Genomic DNA, 13,800 nt, shown 5'->3' with positions numbered 1-13,800 from the left:
ATGGTCTGTCGGGAATTCAGAGTGGCTGGGACTGAGGGGAAAAAAATATCTGCCGTGCTAGCGCCCAGCAAGCTAACGGTAGGTAGCACTGGAGTAAACATGGAGCTGTCTGCCGTCGGGGAGAGGGTGTTCGCTGCCGAGTCTATCATCAAACGGAGGATAAGGAAGGTAGGCGAAACATGCTCATTTTCTCCACGAGTGCCGAATGCAACGCAACACCACTGTACCGTTGCCCTGTGAGCTAATGAAGTAATTTCTGCTTGTTTCTGGTGGCATGCAGGGTCGGATTGAGTACCTTGTGAAATGGAAGGGATGGTCTCCCAAGTAAGTCCCGCTACACGGCCACTCTGACATATTTTCAACCCGCGGTTTGCAGTGTTGTGGCTGAGGTTAGCTCGCCACAGCTAGCGAGGCAGCGGGATTAGAACTGAGCACCATGATTTTTAGCTGGCAGGCTAACGCCGCGGCGGTCCGCGCAGAGACCGCCTGTCAGCGGTCGCCTCCTCGGTCTGACTTGGTGTTTTGCTTCGCAGATACAGCACTTGGGAACCGGAGGAGAATATTCTGGACTCCCGCTTGTTCGCCGCTTTTGAGCAGAGGTAAGACGGTGTTGGCCTTCACGGGCAGAGACGGCGAGCGTTTAACACGTCCAGAGAGTGTGCGGTGCTCGGTGCACTTTGCTCCTGTGACACTTCAAAATGGGTGTCTTGTTTTTCTCAGGGAGCGTGAAAGGGAGCTCTACGGGCCCAAAAAGAGAGGACCAAAACCCAAGACATTTCTGCTTAAGGTAAATGTAGCAGCGCTTATTTTTATCATCACGTTGCATGTTCGTTTCTAATAATTTGACAGCGAGATTCAACACTTGCCCTGCTTGGTCCAACATGAACACGTTATTAGTATCGGACTGTTTCCTAAATGCTTTATTTAGTCTTTTAAACGCCAAAGACTCTGCATTGATGCTAATTATGCACATAAGAAACGGTTCACCCATTACTGGGTGTGTATTCAGCTCGCTCATTAGCAAATGAGGATGTGCTGTCAGCTTTGAATATCTTTAACAATCAGCTGTGTGCTCGATGTCATTTTATTTCCACGTAAAATCGTTATTTTATTATGATGTCTATCAATAAATTGGAGTAAAAAAATATTATTGTGTAAATGTAGTTGGTTTAAGTCGTTTTTTCTAGTTATCCAGCTTTCAAATTTAGTTAATATCGGACAACTCGTCTCCAGAAAAATACCGCAATTTCTATTAATGGAGCTGTTGTTTAACAGGTGTATTAGAATCGCTCCTATGAAATACTTTGGCCTCAGAGGTGACAATATTGTAGCCTATTAATAAACACATTAGCATTATTTTAAAGTGTTAGACGCATTATTGGCAGTTGGATGTTTCGGGCTTAGGATCTTGTAGCATTTAACATCCTACAGTAGGAAAATATAATAAAAATCTATGATTAATTAACTCAGTTTCATGCATACTGATTCATTATTACACGGCCTGCTGAGAATAGGGCAGGTTAAGTAAAGAAATGTAATAAAACTTTTTGTCTTTTTTGTGTACTTTTTTTATTTAATATTTCCCTCCCATGTCTTTTAGGCCCAAGCTAAAGTTAAATCCAAGTCCTATGACTTCAGGAGCGAGGCGGTCCGAGGGATGCACATCACCTACCCGACCCCAGAACCGATTGTCACTCCCAGAGCCAGAGAGGGCCTGAGAGCCGTCGTCCCCACCATCTTCCCACCGAGCACGGTCAACCGTGGGGAAAGCGTACGCGTTCGGCCGCCTGAACTGAGCGCTCGTGAACACCATCGTTCAGACGGACTCCTCCACGTGCCCAAAAAGAGAGGGCCGAAGCCGAAGCCCCGCTTTAAGGACGGCGGCTGCGGCCCTTCCGTCTCCGAGCCCCACAAGAGGAGAGCGGAGGAGCAGGTGAGCCCTCACAAACTGGCCAAGCTCCAGGTGAATGAGGAGATGAGGTTGGTCAAGTTGGCCCACAGACATCCTGAGAACCACGGTCACAGTCACAAACACCACCATCACCACCACTACCACTCGCAGAACCGCAGCAGCTCCTACAAACCGCTCTACGCCGACCGCAGCCTGCATCCACACAGAACAGACTTGGACGCTCACAGGACTAAGGACAGCTCCGGCTACGTGGTGCCTGCGCACTTCAAGCACCACTCCAAAATGAGCAGCATCCTGAGCCGACCGGCCGCGCTGCCGCAGATGGAAAAGCCTTACTTTTTGGACAGGCCGTCGCCGACTCGGCTCGACGACAACTTGGGCGAGGTGACGTGGAAGCCCTGCCTCAACAACGTGGAAAAGGTCCTGGTGACGGACGTGACCTCCAACTTCCTGACCGTCACCATCAAAGAGAGCAGCACCTCTAAGGGCTTCTTCAAAGACAAAAGATGATTCCTGACCGAGTTCCTTACGCTTTGTTTTCTGACTCGCATCAGAATCACTCTGAAGTTTAGAAGACGTAGTGTGATTAATAAGCAGTTTTTGTACGTAATGTATAAAGGCAAATTACTTTATGTGTATATATTATAAAGTTGGGCATCTATTTAATGTGTTGACCAAATCAAATGAAGTCCATTTCCCATCATGCATCAGTGGACATGAGTTGCATGTTTTCTTTTGCAGCAGGAGGCGACTTTCTGCACAGAGCTCATAAATTTGACTAATTTGCAATTATGACTAACTATAATAGTTGTTTTCACTCTTCTCTTCCCACCCGAGCTAAGCTAAAAAGACTGAATATTTTTGTTATTTCAACCGATTAGACTGACGGATCCTGTTCAGTTCGTTGCGGCTAATATTTAAAAAAAAAAAAATATGAACTCAAGCACTTTGAATTCAGAGGTATTAAAAAATATATATATGTTTGTGTTGTCTTTAAAGACTGTCTCAAAGTTTTGTAATGTTCTAAATCTAAAAGATAAATTAAATCCAGACAGAAGAGTTTTCCCGAGGTGCATATAACTACTTTTCCATTAACATTCTATATTTTACATTTTCATAGAAATGTTCATGAAGCTTTGATGTAACAGTTGACTGCTTTTTAGACGCTTTTCAATAAACCAGTTTTCACATTTCTCTGTTTTATTGTGTGGTTTTCCCTCAGCTGGAAGATCCACGCCTACTTTTACAAATAGCTTCTAATAAAGAAGTTAAAGCTCAGTGGTTTTCTGTGGGAAAAAACGCAATTTTTTCTTTGATTTAATTCATTTAAACTTAATTCTTATCGGGGATAAACAGACCTCCTGCTCACGTTAAAGGCCTCCTGTTCTTTACTCTGAACGTAAACGACCCTGCGGGTTTTGAGTAAAAATAATAAAAAAATGGCGCTCTCTTCCACAAAAGGCCGCAGTTTTGCGTTATTTTTTACGCTTCGCCTGTTCTAAAATGGCCTTATTAAGTTGAATTATAATGAAAAATTAAACGCAAAAATATATTAGAGGCCCAAATTACCGAGTCCCGTTTCAACCTGGTTATTCTGCCTTTTTTTTCAGTTTCTTCTCTGAAAACGAAGCGTTTTTATTTATTTGAACGTATTTATTCGTTTGACTGATGAACTGACGCTGTTACTTTGGCTGCTTTGACTCAGCACACGTCACGGTGCTTTTAGGTGAACAACCTCCGAGGTTTGCACATATTTGCGGCTCATTCACATTTACCGCCGCGTGCACCGGTGCTCTGGGCTTTTAACAACACATGAAGAAGAAGACAACAAGCGTGGCTTCAATTAGCCTCAAAACAGCACCGCCACGCATATAAATAAGATAGATGGGCGCTAACCTTTTTGGTAGAAATAAGGTTTTTTTATAAAAACGAAAGAAACTCATATTTTTAAAATAAACTATCCATGAGTGACGTTGAGCCAAGTTAAATGACTATAATCCTCTGATCAGAGGCATTCATCAAAATCTTAAAATAATAATAAATCAATTCCACAATATTAGTCGTGATTTATTTATTTTTTTTGGTTGGTACAAACTTCAGTCTGTAAAACATAGAAAATAAATGAAAAATCCACTAAAACAGCAAGCAAACTACCAGCTTTTAAAAGATAACACACGAGGACATGAAAGGAAACAGAGAAGGAGAGAAAAGGTTAAGACGTTTTAAATGTTGTTGAGTCCATGTTCAGTCACCTCGGGTCATTTTCTGCACACACAGAGAAGGAAAAATGACATTATTCTGCAGTCAAATATGACAAACAAGACCACGTGGGTTTGTTCTTATTATCTTGAATAACTTATTTATAATAAATCAGAATTAGTCTCACTAATGAAACTCAATTTCATGTATATTTAAATGAGCAGCTCTTTACAGGATACAGATTCTCCTGTTTATGACTCATTCTCATTGTTTTCATGGTAAAAATGAAACCTACACGAGTGAAAAAAGTGTCCATTTATCAGTGACAGAGCTGCTCAGTTTGGTTTGGTTTAAAACCAAACCAAACTCCAGACTCCACTCAGCTTCAAATATCCACTGAAAAACAAATTATTTGAACAAGAAAACAATGAGCCTGAGTCTGTAACTGTTCACAGAGCTTCAGGGTTTCCTGTTGTGCCAAAAAGTGTTGATAAAAAAACAAAGAAGGGGAAAAAACAAAAGAGATATGACAGGAAATGTGTCAGTTGTCTGCAGATGAGTGAAAAGATGACGACTGCTCGTGTTTCTGGGGAAATCTTCATCAGATAAAAGCTAACTGCTATGCAGCAAAGACACAGAACACAGTGATGCCTTCATGTGTCATTTACATTAGGGGTTGAAAGTGCAAACTTATGGCGACCTTCTTCATCCTCAGACCGGGTGTCCGTAGTTCCTGTCGCAGCGTGGGGGGCAGTGAGGATTCAGCCAGTTCTCCATGTTAGTCTCCTGGGCCCTCTGGTCCAGAGCCTGCATGTGGAGCAGATGCTCCTGCAGAGAGAAGAGTGTGTTACTGAAGAAAAAGACAAATGAAAGCAAAGCCACATTTGCAAAAAAGAAACCAGGTGCTGAATGATGGAGTTTCGCTGAGTCAGGCTGAAACCCTGCATGGTAGAAAGTGAAATTACAGAGATGAGTGCAGACAAAAGACAAGTTCAAACAAGGACACTTCAATGTTTCAGTTTCTTCAAATGTTTTAAGGACACACTGCACACCATGCTGAGATATGCCAAGTTTTCAGCTAACAGCTCTTTGGGAATCACCTTGTTGCTGCAGAAATCCTATTTTCTGTCTGTCAGACTGTGTTATCTTTGCTGTTTTTCATAGATGCAACTAAAGAAATGGGAACAAATGATGTGTCTCTGTGACAGGCTGCTGGGAACAAAGTGCCTAAAGATTTTTTGGTAAGTTGTTTGTTATGTGCCGACACAACACTGGTTCATTCCTTGAGTTAGGAGCCTTTTTTTAAGCTACAATGATTCATAGGTCAGAGTTAAGTGGCTTAAAAAAAAAAAAGCACATTCCCCTGAAAAAGGTCAGATACAAGGACTGGATTGAATGAGTGAAAAAGCAGCCAATGTACAAAAAGAAACAGCTTTAAATACCTTTAGAACCTCCTTAAACAATTACAAGAAAATCTGTCTGCTTGGAAGCTAAATATTCAGAAATTAGAGGCGGATCAAGACTTTTAATGTTTTTGGCTTCAAATTTGTTGCTTTAATCTTATTTTTTTTTTTTTCCATCTGTTACTAGAATATTTTGATGTTTTAACACAGAATTATTTTGATAAAACAAATAATAAGCTGAAGTTTAAACAAAGACTTTGTAAAAACTTTCACAAACCTTGAATAAAATCAGCTTTTCCGAGCTCACATAAGAATTATTGCGATTAGATGCACAAGTGAAACATTATGAGACTTCCCTAAACAAGTGTTTGATGTCACACAATCATAAAGCTGTATTTATATCTACCAATACAACTTCATGAGCCATAAAGCCTATTTAAATGGTTTTAAACCTGCTTATCGAGCTTTCATTCATTGTTATTTCATCAGTAATAAATTGGAATTGACATAATTGATATAAAACAGCTCACAGCCATAATTTGAAGTTGCTTTTTAACTGCTGACGACAGTAAAACAGGGACACTTATCGTATGACCTCGCGGTGTTACTGGATACGTTTATTGCCGTCTCAGTTCTTTGCTCAGACCGGAGCTCACCCTCATGGGCTCATCGGGGTGGCCGGCCTTCATCGGCCGCTCCTGCCTCTTGCTGCGCAGCAGCTGCTTGGCGAAGCTCTCCTTGATGACAGGGTTGGCACCTGAGGAGGATGAGAAACGTAACAGTTTGTCTGCAGATGTTTAATGTCCTGCCATACACATGTTCAGTTGTCCTGCTGCTGCTGAAAGAAGAGCGATGATGGTTTTCAGCTGCTCTCCTGTGGACGTGAGTCAGTGTGTGTTGGTGACTGCTTCTGTTTTTCATTTATTCTTAGACTCAGAGGCACAGACTGTCTGCTCTGAGTTTAACCTCTGCCTGATTTTTCTGTTTTTGTTTGTTTTTCCATGGACGTAACAGCTGTTTTCTTGGCAGCTGCTTGACCCTAACAACATTCTTCTCACTGAGAGCTGTGTTCAGACCCATGAATAAACCTCTCACCGCTACCTGCTGCCAGCGAGTCATGCCTGCTCTGATCTGTTTAGTTAGTGTCCATGTGATGCTGTTTATTGCTCAATGCAGGCCCCGGGGGAGCTGCTCTCTGCAGAGTGAGGAGCCGCGGTCCCCCTCTCTGTAAACCCAGCACTGTATGATTAGGCCAGGAAGGTAACAAAGTGCCCATTCATCCTCCTCGCTCCCCGGGGAATCGAGTCTGTGCAGCACGTGACTCCAGCAGGCAGTCAGGGAGACTCTGTTTTCCTCTGCTGTGGAAATGAACCCAGTTCTGTCAACACAAGGCCGGAACTGCTGCCGCTGGGCCCTCACAGCAACGTGGCAAAACACTCGTGAAGATTCTCCAACTGTCTTATCAGAAAACTCTCATTTGTGACACATCCTGTTGATTTATGCTGTTTTAAAGCAGGTAAAAATGAAACATTTGAGAATTCAGATGCAGATTGAATAAAAAGAGATGCAAAAGACTAACCTCAGATTGCTTTCTGTTGTTGCAGCAACAAAAAAACACACGCAAAAACTAATTAAACCTTTCTAAATAAGGAATTTCCTCAAAATGACACCATTTTACGCTGTAAAGATGCCACATCACTCCCTGCTGAAACCCACGAGACGGATGTTTTATAGCGGCCCCATAATTCACTGTGACGCCCTGAGGGCTTCCTACCTGTGGAAACAGCCATCAGGACGAGGCAGAGCAAAAACACCACCAGCTTCTTCATCTTCTTCACCTTTTCCTGCCCGTGCCTTCACTGCTCTGAGGTCCTGACCAGAGCCCAGAAGGGGTGCAGGGGATATTCTCCTCCTCCTCTTCCTCCTCCTTCTCCTTCAGGCTCACGTTACAGAGGGGATGCTTCCAATAAATCACAACAAAACATGCTGCTTCCGCGCACAACAAAGCGATTTATACTGATTAGATTAACTGATCTAAAGGTGAAAAATCACAGTGGAGGAATATCTGGTATTTAATGTGCATTTGGGGGATTTCTGCTAAATGAGGAGGCTTGAAGGAGTCTGTCCACTAGATGGCGATGCAAGCACACATAGACTCTTTGAGCCCTCTCAGTAGAGGAGGATGTGAGCACTTTGTGAAAATGTTCTTTTGAGAGCATTTTGTATTTTCTAAAGAAGAACTAACACCCGAGCAGTTCAAAATGCAACAGAACTGTCTGCAGCTCGTTTCGTTGCAGGCCGCCTGTTTTCTCTCTGTCTTTATCAATCTGGGATAATTATATTAAAACAGCTTCATTATTACTCTTATTTTAGATGTTTTCCCCTCTTAAACTTTCACCAAATGTAGACATTTTTAAATCCAGGTTAAAAACATTTCTTTTCTCGTGTGTCTATGCATGAAATCTGCACGATATCTTTTAATTTATCTGGACTGTTGCTTGTTTTTAAATTCATTTAAATGATTTTATTTGTTTCTCTTTATATTCTTTTGTGTATTTTTAATGCTTCTTACACTCCCTGCTGCAATGCTTTTATTTTATGTGAAGCACTTTGAATTGTTTTGTACATGAAATGTGCTATACAAATAAATTTGATTTGATCTGATTTTGAATTAATTTAGCCTGGAAGGTCCCTGTGAGATATAACATTTAATCTTCTGAGGAGTCCTGGTCAAAATGGCAACAAATCCTTTTGCATTTCACACTTTGCAAGCAAACCGAGACCAATAATTTCAGGCGGACTAGGTTCGCCTGTTTGGTTGTGATGAGCTTTTTACACCCACTCAAACGAAGCTGACTGTCGGAGGAAACAAGCTCTGGTCTGTTTAAAGCTGAACAAACAGCTCTGGAATGAAAGCGCCCGAATGTTAAAAAATAACAAAACAGGACAAGGCCATAATAACTAAATCCAAAAACCTGCAGAGCCCTTCTAACTCATTTTTGTGGAAACTGCCCTGGAGCGCGCGGAGGGCAAAGAAACCACGTTCATCACTTTGGTTTCTTTGTCGTTTAGTCAGTTAACATCTTTGTGGCTTCTTCATGTGCAAACGTGCAGATGATTAATCCCAGCAGCATTTTAATGTCAGTCATTAAAACCTAAACACTGAGCCATCAACATGCCTTTTCTGTGCCCTGAGGAGTGAACAAACACAAATTATTGCTTCACTTTGTTAGTAAACTAATGTTTTCCACCTCTAAGTTTGTCTGTTCACTCATTGATGATTACAGCTGGGCATGCGACTAAAGACTAAAATCCTCAAACTTTCCATCTGAGCCATTTGACGACCAAAACAAACCTTTTGGGGAACATTCCTGCAACCAAAGAGCAACAATTACTAGATGGTTCTAGGAACCAAAGCTAAGCTGGGTCAGAATGTGAACAATTGCTGATGCAGCTGTTTTACTAAACAGCACGATGACAAAAACAGATAAGTGAAAGACAGTCCCAGAGAATTCACGGGTGGATGTGAGTTTACATGTCAGAGAGAAGCATTCATCCAACGTTCTGTGAACTTCAGGGTCAAATCAGGGGAAACTATCAAGCTGCTGAGAGTTCTGATGAGATCTGGAGTTTAAATTAATCAGAATCAGCTTTATTGGCCAGGTTTGAGTAAACAAACAAGGAATTTGACTCTGGTTAAACTTCACTCTCAAAGTACAACACTCAACAATAACATAAAAGAATAAAATTAGAAATACAGAACAGTAAGAATAGAATTTGAGTACGGGTGGTAAAAAAGGCTGTGTATGAGAATAAATAAATACAGTATGTACATTTGCAATAAATATATGCTATTTGGGTGCTATTCCTGGGTGTTCAACAGAGTGACTGCTTGGGGGAAGAAGCTGTCTTTGTGTCGTCTGGTTTTGGCAAGCAGTGCCCTGCATCGTCTGCCAGAGGGGAGGAGATTGAACAGTTTGTGAGCAGGATGTGAGGGGTCTGCAGAGATTTTTACTGCCCTTGTCCTGGCCCTGGACCAGTACAGGTACTGGACGGAAGGGAGGTCAGGTCCAATAATCAGCTCTGCAGCCCTAATTGTCCGTTGCAGTTTGGCCCTGTCTCGTTTGGTGGCTGACCCAAAGCAGACAGTGATGGAGGTGCAGATGACAGACTGGATGACTCCTGAGTAGAAAGTGGTCAGGTACTTAAAGCCAGAATATGTTCATCTTCCCTTCTAACCCTATGCAGTAACAACGCAGATGAGCTTTAAATGAAAACAACAGTCATTGATTCTATTAAAGAGATAGTGTTAGTGGTTATATACATCGTTTATGGAGCTTTATAGAAACTTAATTATTGCTTTTTTACATCAAAACAAACATCTTAGAGCTACGTCATGACGTAGTTGTTGTTATTTCTCTTTGTTCAACCTTTGCTGCTCCACCGGCCAAACAGCTGGACCCTACATGTTTAAAACAAACCGTTTTTTTTTTTTTCATTCAACACAAGCACCAGCCGAATCTATGCTGTTTCATTTCTATGTCAACACTGCATCCGAGCACCGCCTGTGACGTTCAAGGGAAGACGTCACTGTGCGTCACTCTTTCCGCTTCCGCATATCGTTATGCCTTCTCTATAAATATTTGTTTCCAGAGCCGTGTGGACTTAAACGGCAGTGTTACTCTGATTAATCACTTTGTTCCCTCCATGTGATTATCTAACGTGCGCTGACCTGACAATGCAGCGCAGAGCGCATGCGTCCTGAGCTCCAATCAGAGATGATTTTCATGAGCAGAGATGTTTAACTTCCGTGTTTAAATACATTTTTCAGTTGGTCCATTTCATCTGCCGAGGTTCTTATTCATTAGATTAAAATAAGTGGAATCTGCTTCTTGGAGGATGCTCATTTAGCTTTTTAATTTTAAGAAATAAATAATATGTCACAGATACGACACAAAATAATTTCATTTAACAGTTAAACATTCTGGCTTTAAGAAAAAAATAATTTAATTTAATGTATATTTCTTTCTTTTCTCAAATTTAAGTAGAGAACCATAAACCCAAAATAAAATCAGATAGGCCTACTACTTAGTTTCAGCTCCTCTGTCTTTTCTGACAGCTTCGATTCTTTGAGGACTTCCCTAATTAAAACAATATCACTAATAAATCAGGCTCCAACTTTCTTTTACAGCAGCTTGACGGATCAGATTTGCATGATGGAGCCTCGTCATGAACCATTTTTCTCAGCTTCCACCATAAATTTAATCTGGACTGTTTGCTGGTCATCTCATTGAGTGGATATGTGTTCCTGAGGAAAAGTTTGAACGCTCTTTACTCTGTAGAAAGACGAATTATTGATGGAATGAGTGTCCAGAACGTCAGAGTCCACCTGAACATTTACTGCAGAAGTAATGGCTGCCATCTCCTCTGATCCTTTCTGTTTCATTGGACCAAGTTCCAGCATCATCTCCTTGTTCGATGCAGATTAGTGATTCATCCAACCATCCACAGTCCATGGCTGCTTCTCTTCAGCCCACTGTAACCTGGTTTTCTTCTCTTTAGGGGCTAGTGATGGTTTATATTTGACTTTTCTGGATGGAAATCCCATTTTCCTTCAGCTGGTTTCTTTCAGTTCGCTCACAAACTGACTCCTGTTTCTGCCCATTTGTTATTTATTTCTTTTGTTGAACATTTTCTATTTTCAGACTTTTTTCAGAGTTTTCTCTCCTGACTTTGTGACCCGTATATTCCCTTTTACAACCTTCCCCTCTTGTTTGCATATATTTTAGACATGTCTGACTGGGGACAACCAGCATCTTTTGCCACACTCTGAGTTGAATTACCTTCTTGAAGAATTTTTATAATCTGTTCCATTGTTGGGGCCATGTTTCTTGTTATTTATCCTGGTGCATTAGCTCATTAAGCTCATTAAGCTCTGCAAGAACTCAGAATATCCAAACATACAAATTACAAAGTGATGCTATAACATTTTCACTGTGCTCAGCTGTTAATTTTGAATCTTTTTCTTTACAAAATAAAACAGGTGAATAAACATTCGAATAGAGTGGTGATTCTATGTTTCTTGCCAGTAATTAGATGAAATATCTGAGCTGCAGTCAGCGCTTCAGCTTCTGGCTCTTAAACCTCATTACAATGATCAGAACATTCAAGCTCATAAGCTAAATATTTCTTTCGATTCTAAATGCAAATTCCAAGTTAGAGACATGACTTTGGAGATGATAACTGTGCATTCAAGTTGCATAAAAGGCAAAACAGAGTTTGTCATTCTAATGATCGGCTGCTGGTAACAAAGTGCCTGAAGATAGAATTTAAAATGTATTTCTGTGCTTAGTTGTCTGTTGTGTGTAGACACAACACTGGTTCATCCATTGAGTTGGGAGCCTTTTTTTTATTTATTTCTGAATGATTCATAGGTCGGTGTTACGCAGCTCAAAAAACAAATTCCTCTGAAAATGGTCAAGTACAAAAACTGGATTGAAAATTAGTGAAAAAGCAGTCAATGTCCAAAGAAAAACTTTGAAATACCTTCATAAAGCTTGGAGAACTATTGCCAAAGACATCCTGTTCTAAAGAAGAGCAATCTTGATGCCACAGTACTGAACAACTACCGGCCCATATCAAACCTGCCATTCTTAGGCAAAGTCCTAGAAAAAGTTGTATACCAACAGCTTAGTGACTTTCTCCTGACCTGTCTAACAATGCCTTTGATACTTTCCAATCAGGCTTTAGGCCCCACCAAAGCACTGAGACAGCTCTGATCAAGGTGACAAATGACATCCGCCTGAACACAGATGCAAGTAAAGGCTCAGTTATAATTCTGCTGGACCTGAGTGCTGCCTTTGACACAGTTGACCATGCAACCTTATTACAGAGTTTAGAAGACTGGGTGGGAATCTCTGGTCGTGCTTTAAATTGGTTCAAGTCCTATCTGGAGGACAGGAAATATTTTGTTGAAATTGGTAACTGTGTCTCAGACCAAATGACTATGACCTGTGGGGTTCCCCAGGGGTCAATCCTGGGACCCGTATTGTTCAATCTGTACATGCTTCCATTAGGCCAGCTAATACGCAGCTATAATGTGTCCTACCACAACTATGCAGATGACACTCAGATCTACGTGTCACTGACGGCAGGAGAACACGGGCCTGTAGATACACTGTGTCGCTGCATTGAACAGATCAGTGTGTGGATGCAAAACAATTTCCTCCAGCTAAACTCAGACAAAACTGAAATCATTGGGCCTCATGCAAGAACATTTTCGTATTTTTATTCTAAATTTCTCTTACTTTTTTCGTAAGAAGGTCTCGTACGAACACGCCACGTCAGATTCAACAAGCGCTCTTAACTTCGGAAAAAGTGTGTAAACGACCTGCGTAAATGATGAATCACACCTGTGCGTATCTTAAGTTCACGTGCACGAGGATAGTAGATTTGCATACTCCACGCCCTAAATGATACCATATAAGGCTGTGCTTCCTCTCTCCTGTGCCAGGAAGTGTTGAGTGCTGAGAATACGGGCTCTGAGATTAAAGTTCTGCTTTAAGAGATCCAAAAAGGAAAATCTGTCATTTTTAGCAGTGTCAGCAGTGGACGGGACCTGCTAAAGTGAAGAAATGGGAAGCAATTACGAGTGCTGTTAATACCATGTCAGCGAAATAAAAAAATAAATGGTTTGATATGAAAATGGCTTAAAAAAAAACGTCTCGCCATGGGCAGGCGATCGATGACTGCAACTAAAGCCGTGCAATCAGTTGTTGCCTCATCATGATGGCACTTTGATGGGGTGGTCCATGAGGGGGGTCTTCTGGCACCACAGCTTCTTGTCTGCCTGGGCTGGTTCAGGTTGTAGGAGACCCTCGTTCATGGCAATATTGCGCAAATCTGGCATGCCTCCTCTGGGCTATTTTGCCCCCCCGCTGTATCGAGACACACCCACCTGGCCTTCAGCAGTGCGCTCCACAACGGCACGGGTGTTTTGATGCGTATATGTCTCGTGCTCCAATTATGATTGGCAGTCCAGCCACGGCATGAAAGTCCCTCTTAATTTGCACTTGTTGGACAGCGGTGTATGGGTATTTGATGTACCATGGTTGATAAACTGATGAGAGCTTTGATGACCAAGGGGAGCGCACGACTCACAGAGGACTGGGACACCCCCGATCTGTCTCCAATCTCCCTCTGAAAGGTTCCCGTGGCCAAAAATCTAAGGGTGGTGAGGTCCTGGACGTGTGGTGGAATTGGGTTTGATCAGCGTGTTTCTCTCTG

At 41.8% G+C, this 13,800-nt stretch overlaps 2 protein-coding genes across 3 annotated transcripts; one reads left to right on the top strand and one right to left on the bottom strand.

Annotated features, from left to right (window-relative positions):
• cbx8b (chromobox homolog 8b) lies at positions 1 to 3,105 on the top strand. The gene is made up of 5 exons (XM_075464472.1): positions 1 to 168; positions 281 to 324; positions 534 to 599; positions 721 to 787; positions 1,601 to 3,105. Exons 1-5 carry the CDS (start codon positions 1 to 3, stop codon positions 2,420 to 2,422), a joined length of 1,167 nt encoding a protein of 388 aa, XP_075320587.1. The 3' UTR covers positions 2,423 to 3,105.
• An 895-nt stretch (positions 3,106 to 4,000) lies between these two features.
• c4h17orf67 (chromosome 4 C17orf67 homolog) lies at positions 4,001 to 7,400 on the bottom strand. 2 transcript variants are annotated; one of them, XM_075464470.1, is made up of 4 exons: positions 7,289 to 7,400; positions 6,171 to 6,271; positions 4,780 to 4,939; positions 4,001 to 4,177 (listed from the first exon to the last, which is right to left on the bottom strand). In XM_075464470.1, the coding sequence occupies exons 1-3, from the start codon at positions 7,341 to 7,343 to the stop codon at positions 4,823 to 4,825; spliced, it is 273 nt and encodes a 90-aa protein (XP_075320585.1). In that variant the 5' UTR covers positions 7,344 to 7,400; the 3' UTR covers positions 4,001 to 4,177; positions 4,780 to 4,822. The 2 variants fall into 2 exon arrangements, with proteins under 2 accessions (XP_075320585.1, XP_075320586.1); XM_075464471.1 differs by having other exon boundaries at positions 4,812 to 4,939; positions 7,289 to 7,399.
• Positions 7,401 to 13,800: the final 6,400 nt, after the last annotated feature.

The sequence above is a fragment of the Odontesthes bonariensis genome, chromosome 4, assembly GCF_027942865.1.
Source record: "Odontesthes bonariensis isolate fOdoBon6 chromosome 4, fOdoBon6.hap1, whole genome shotgun sequence".
NCBI classification, from domain to species: domain Eukaryota; kingdom Metazoa; phylum Chordata; class Actinopteri; order Atheriniformes; family Atherinopsidae; genus Odontesthes; species Odontesthes bonariensis.
This window is presented reverse-complemented; position numbering and strand designations above follow the sequence as displayed.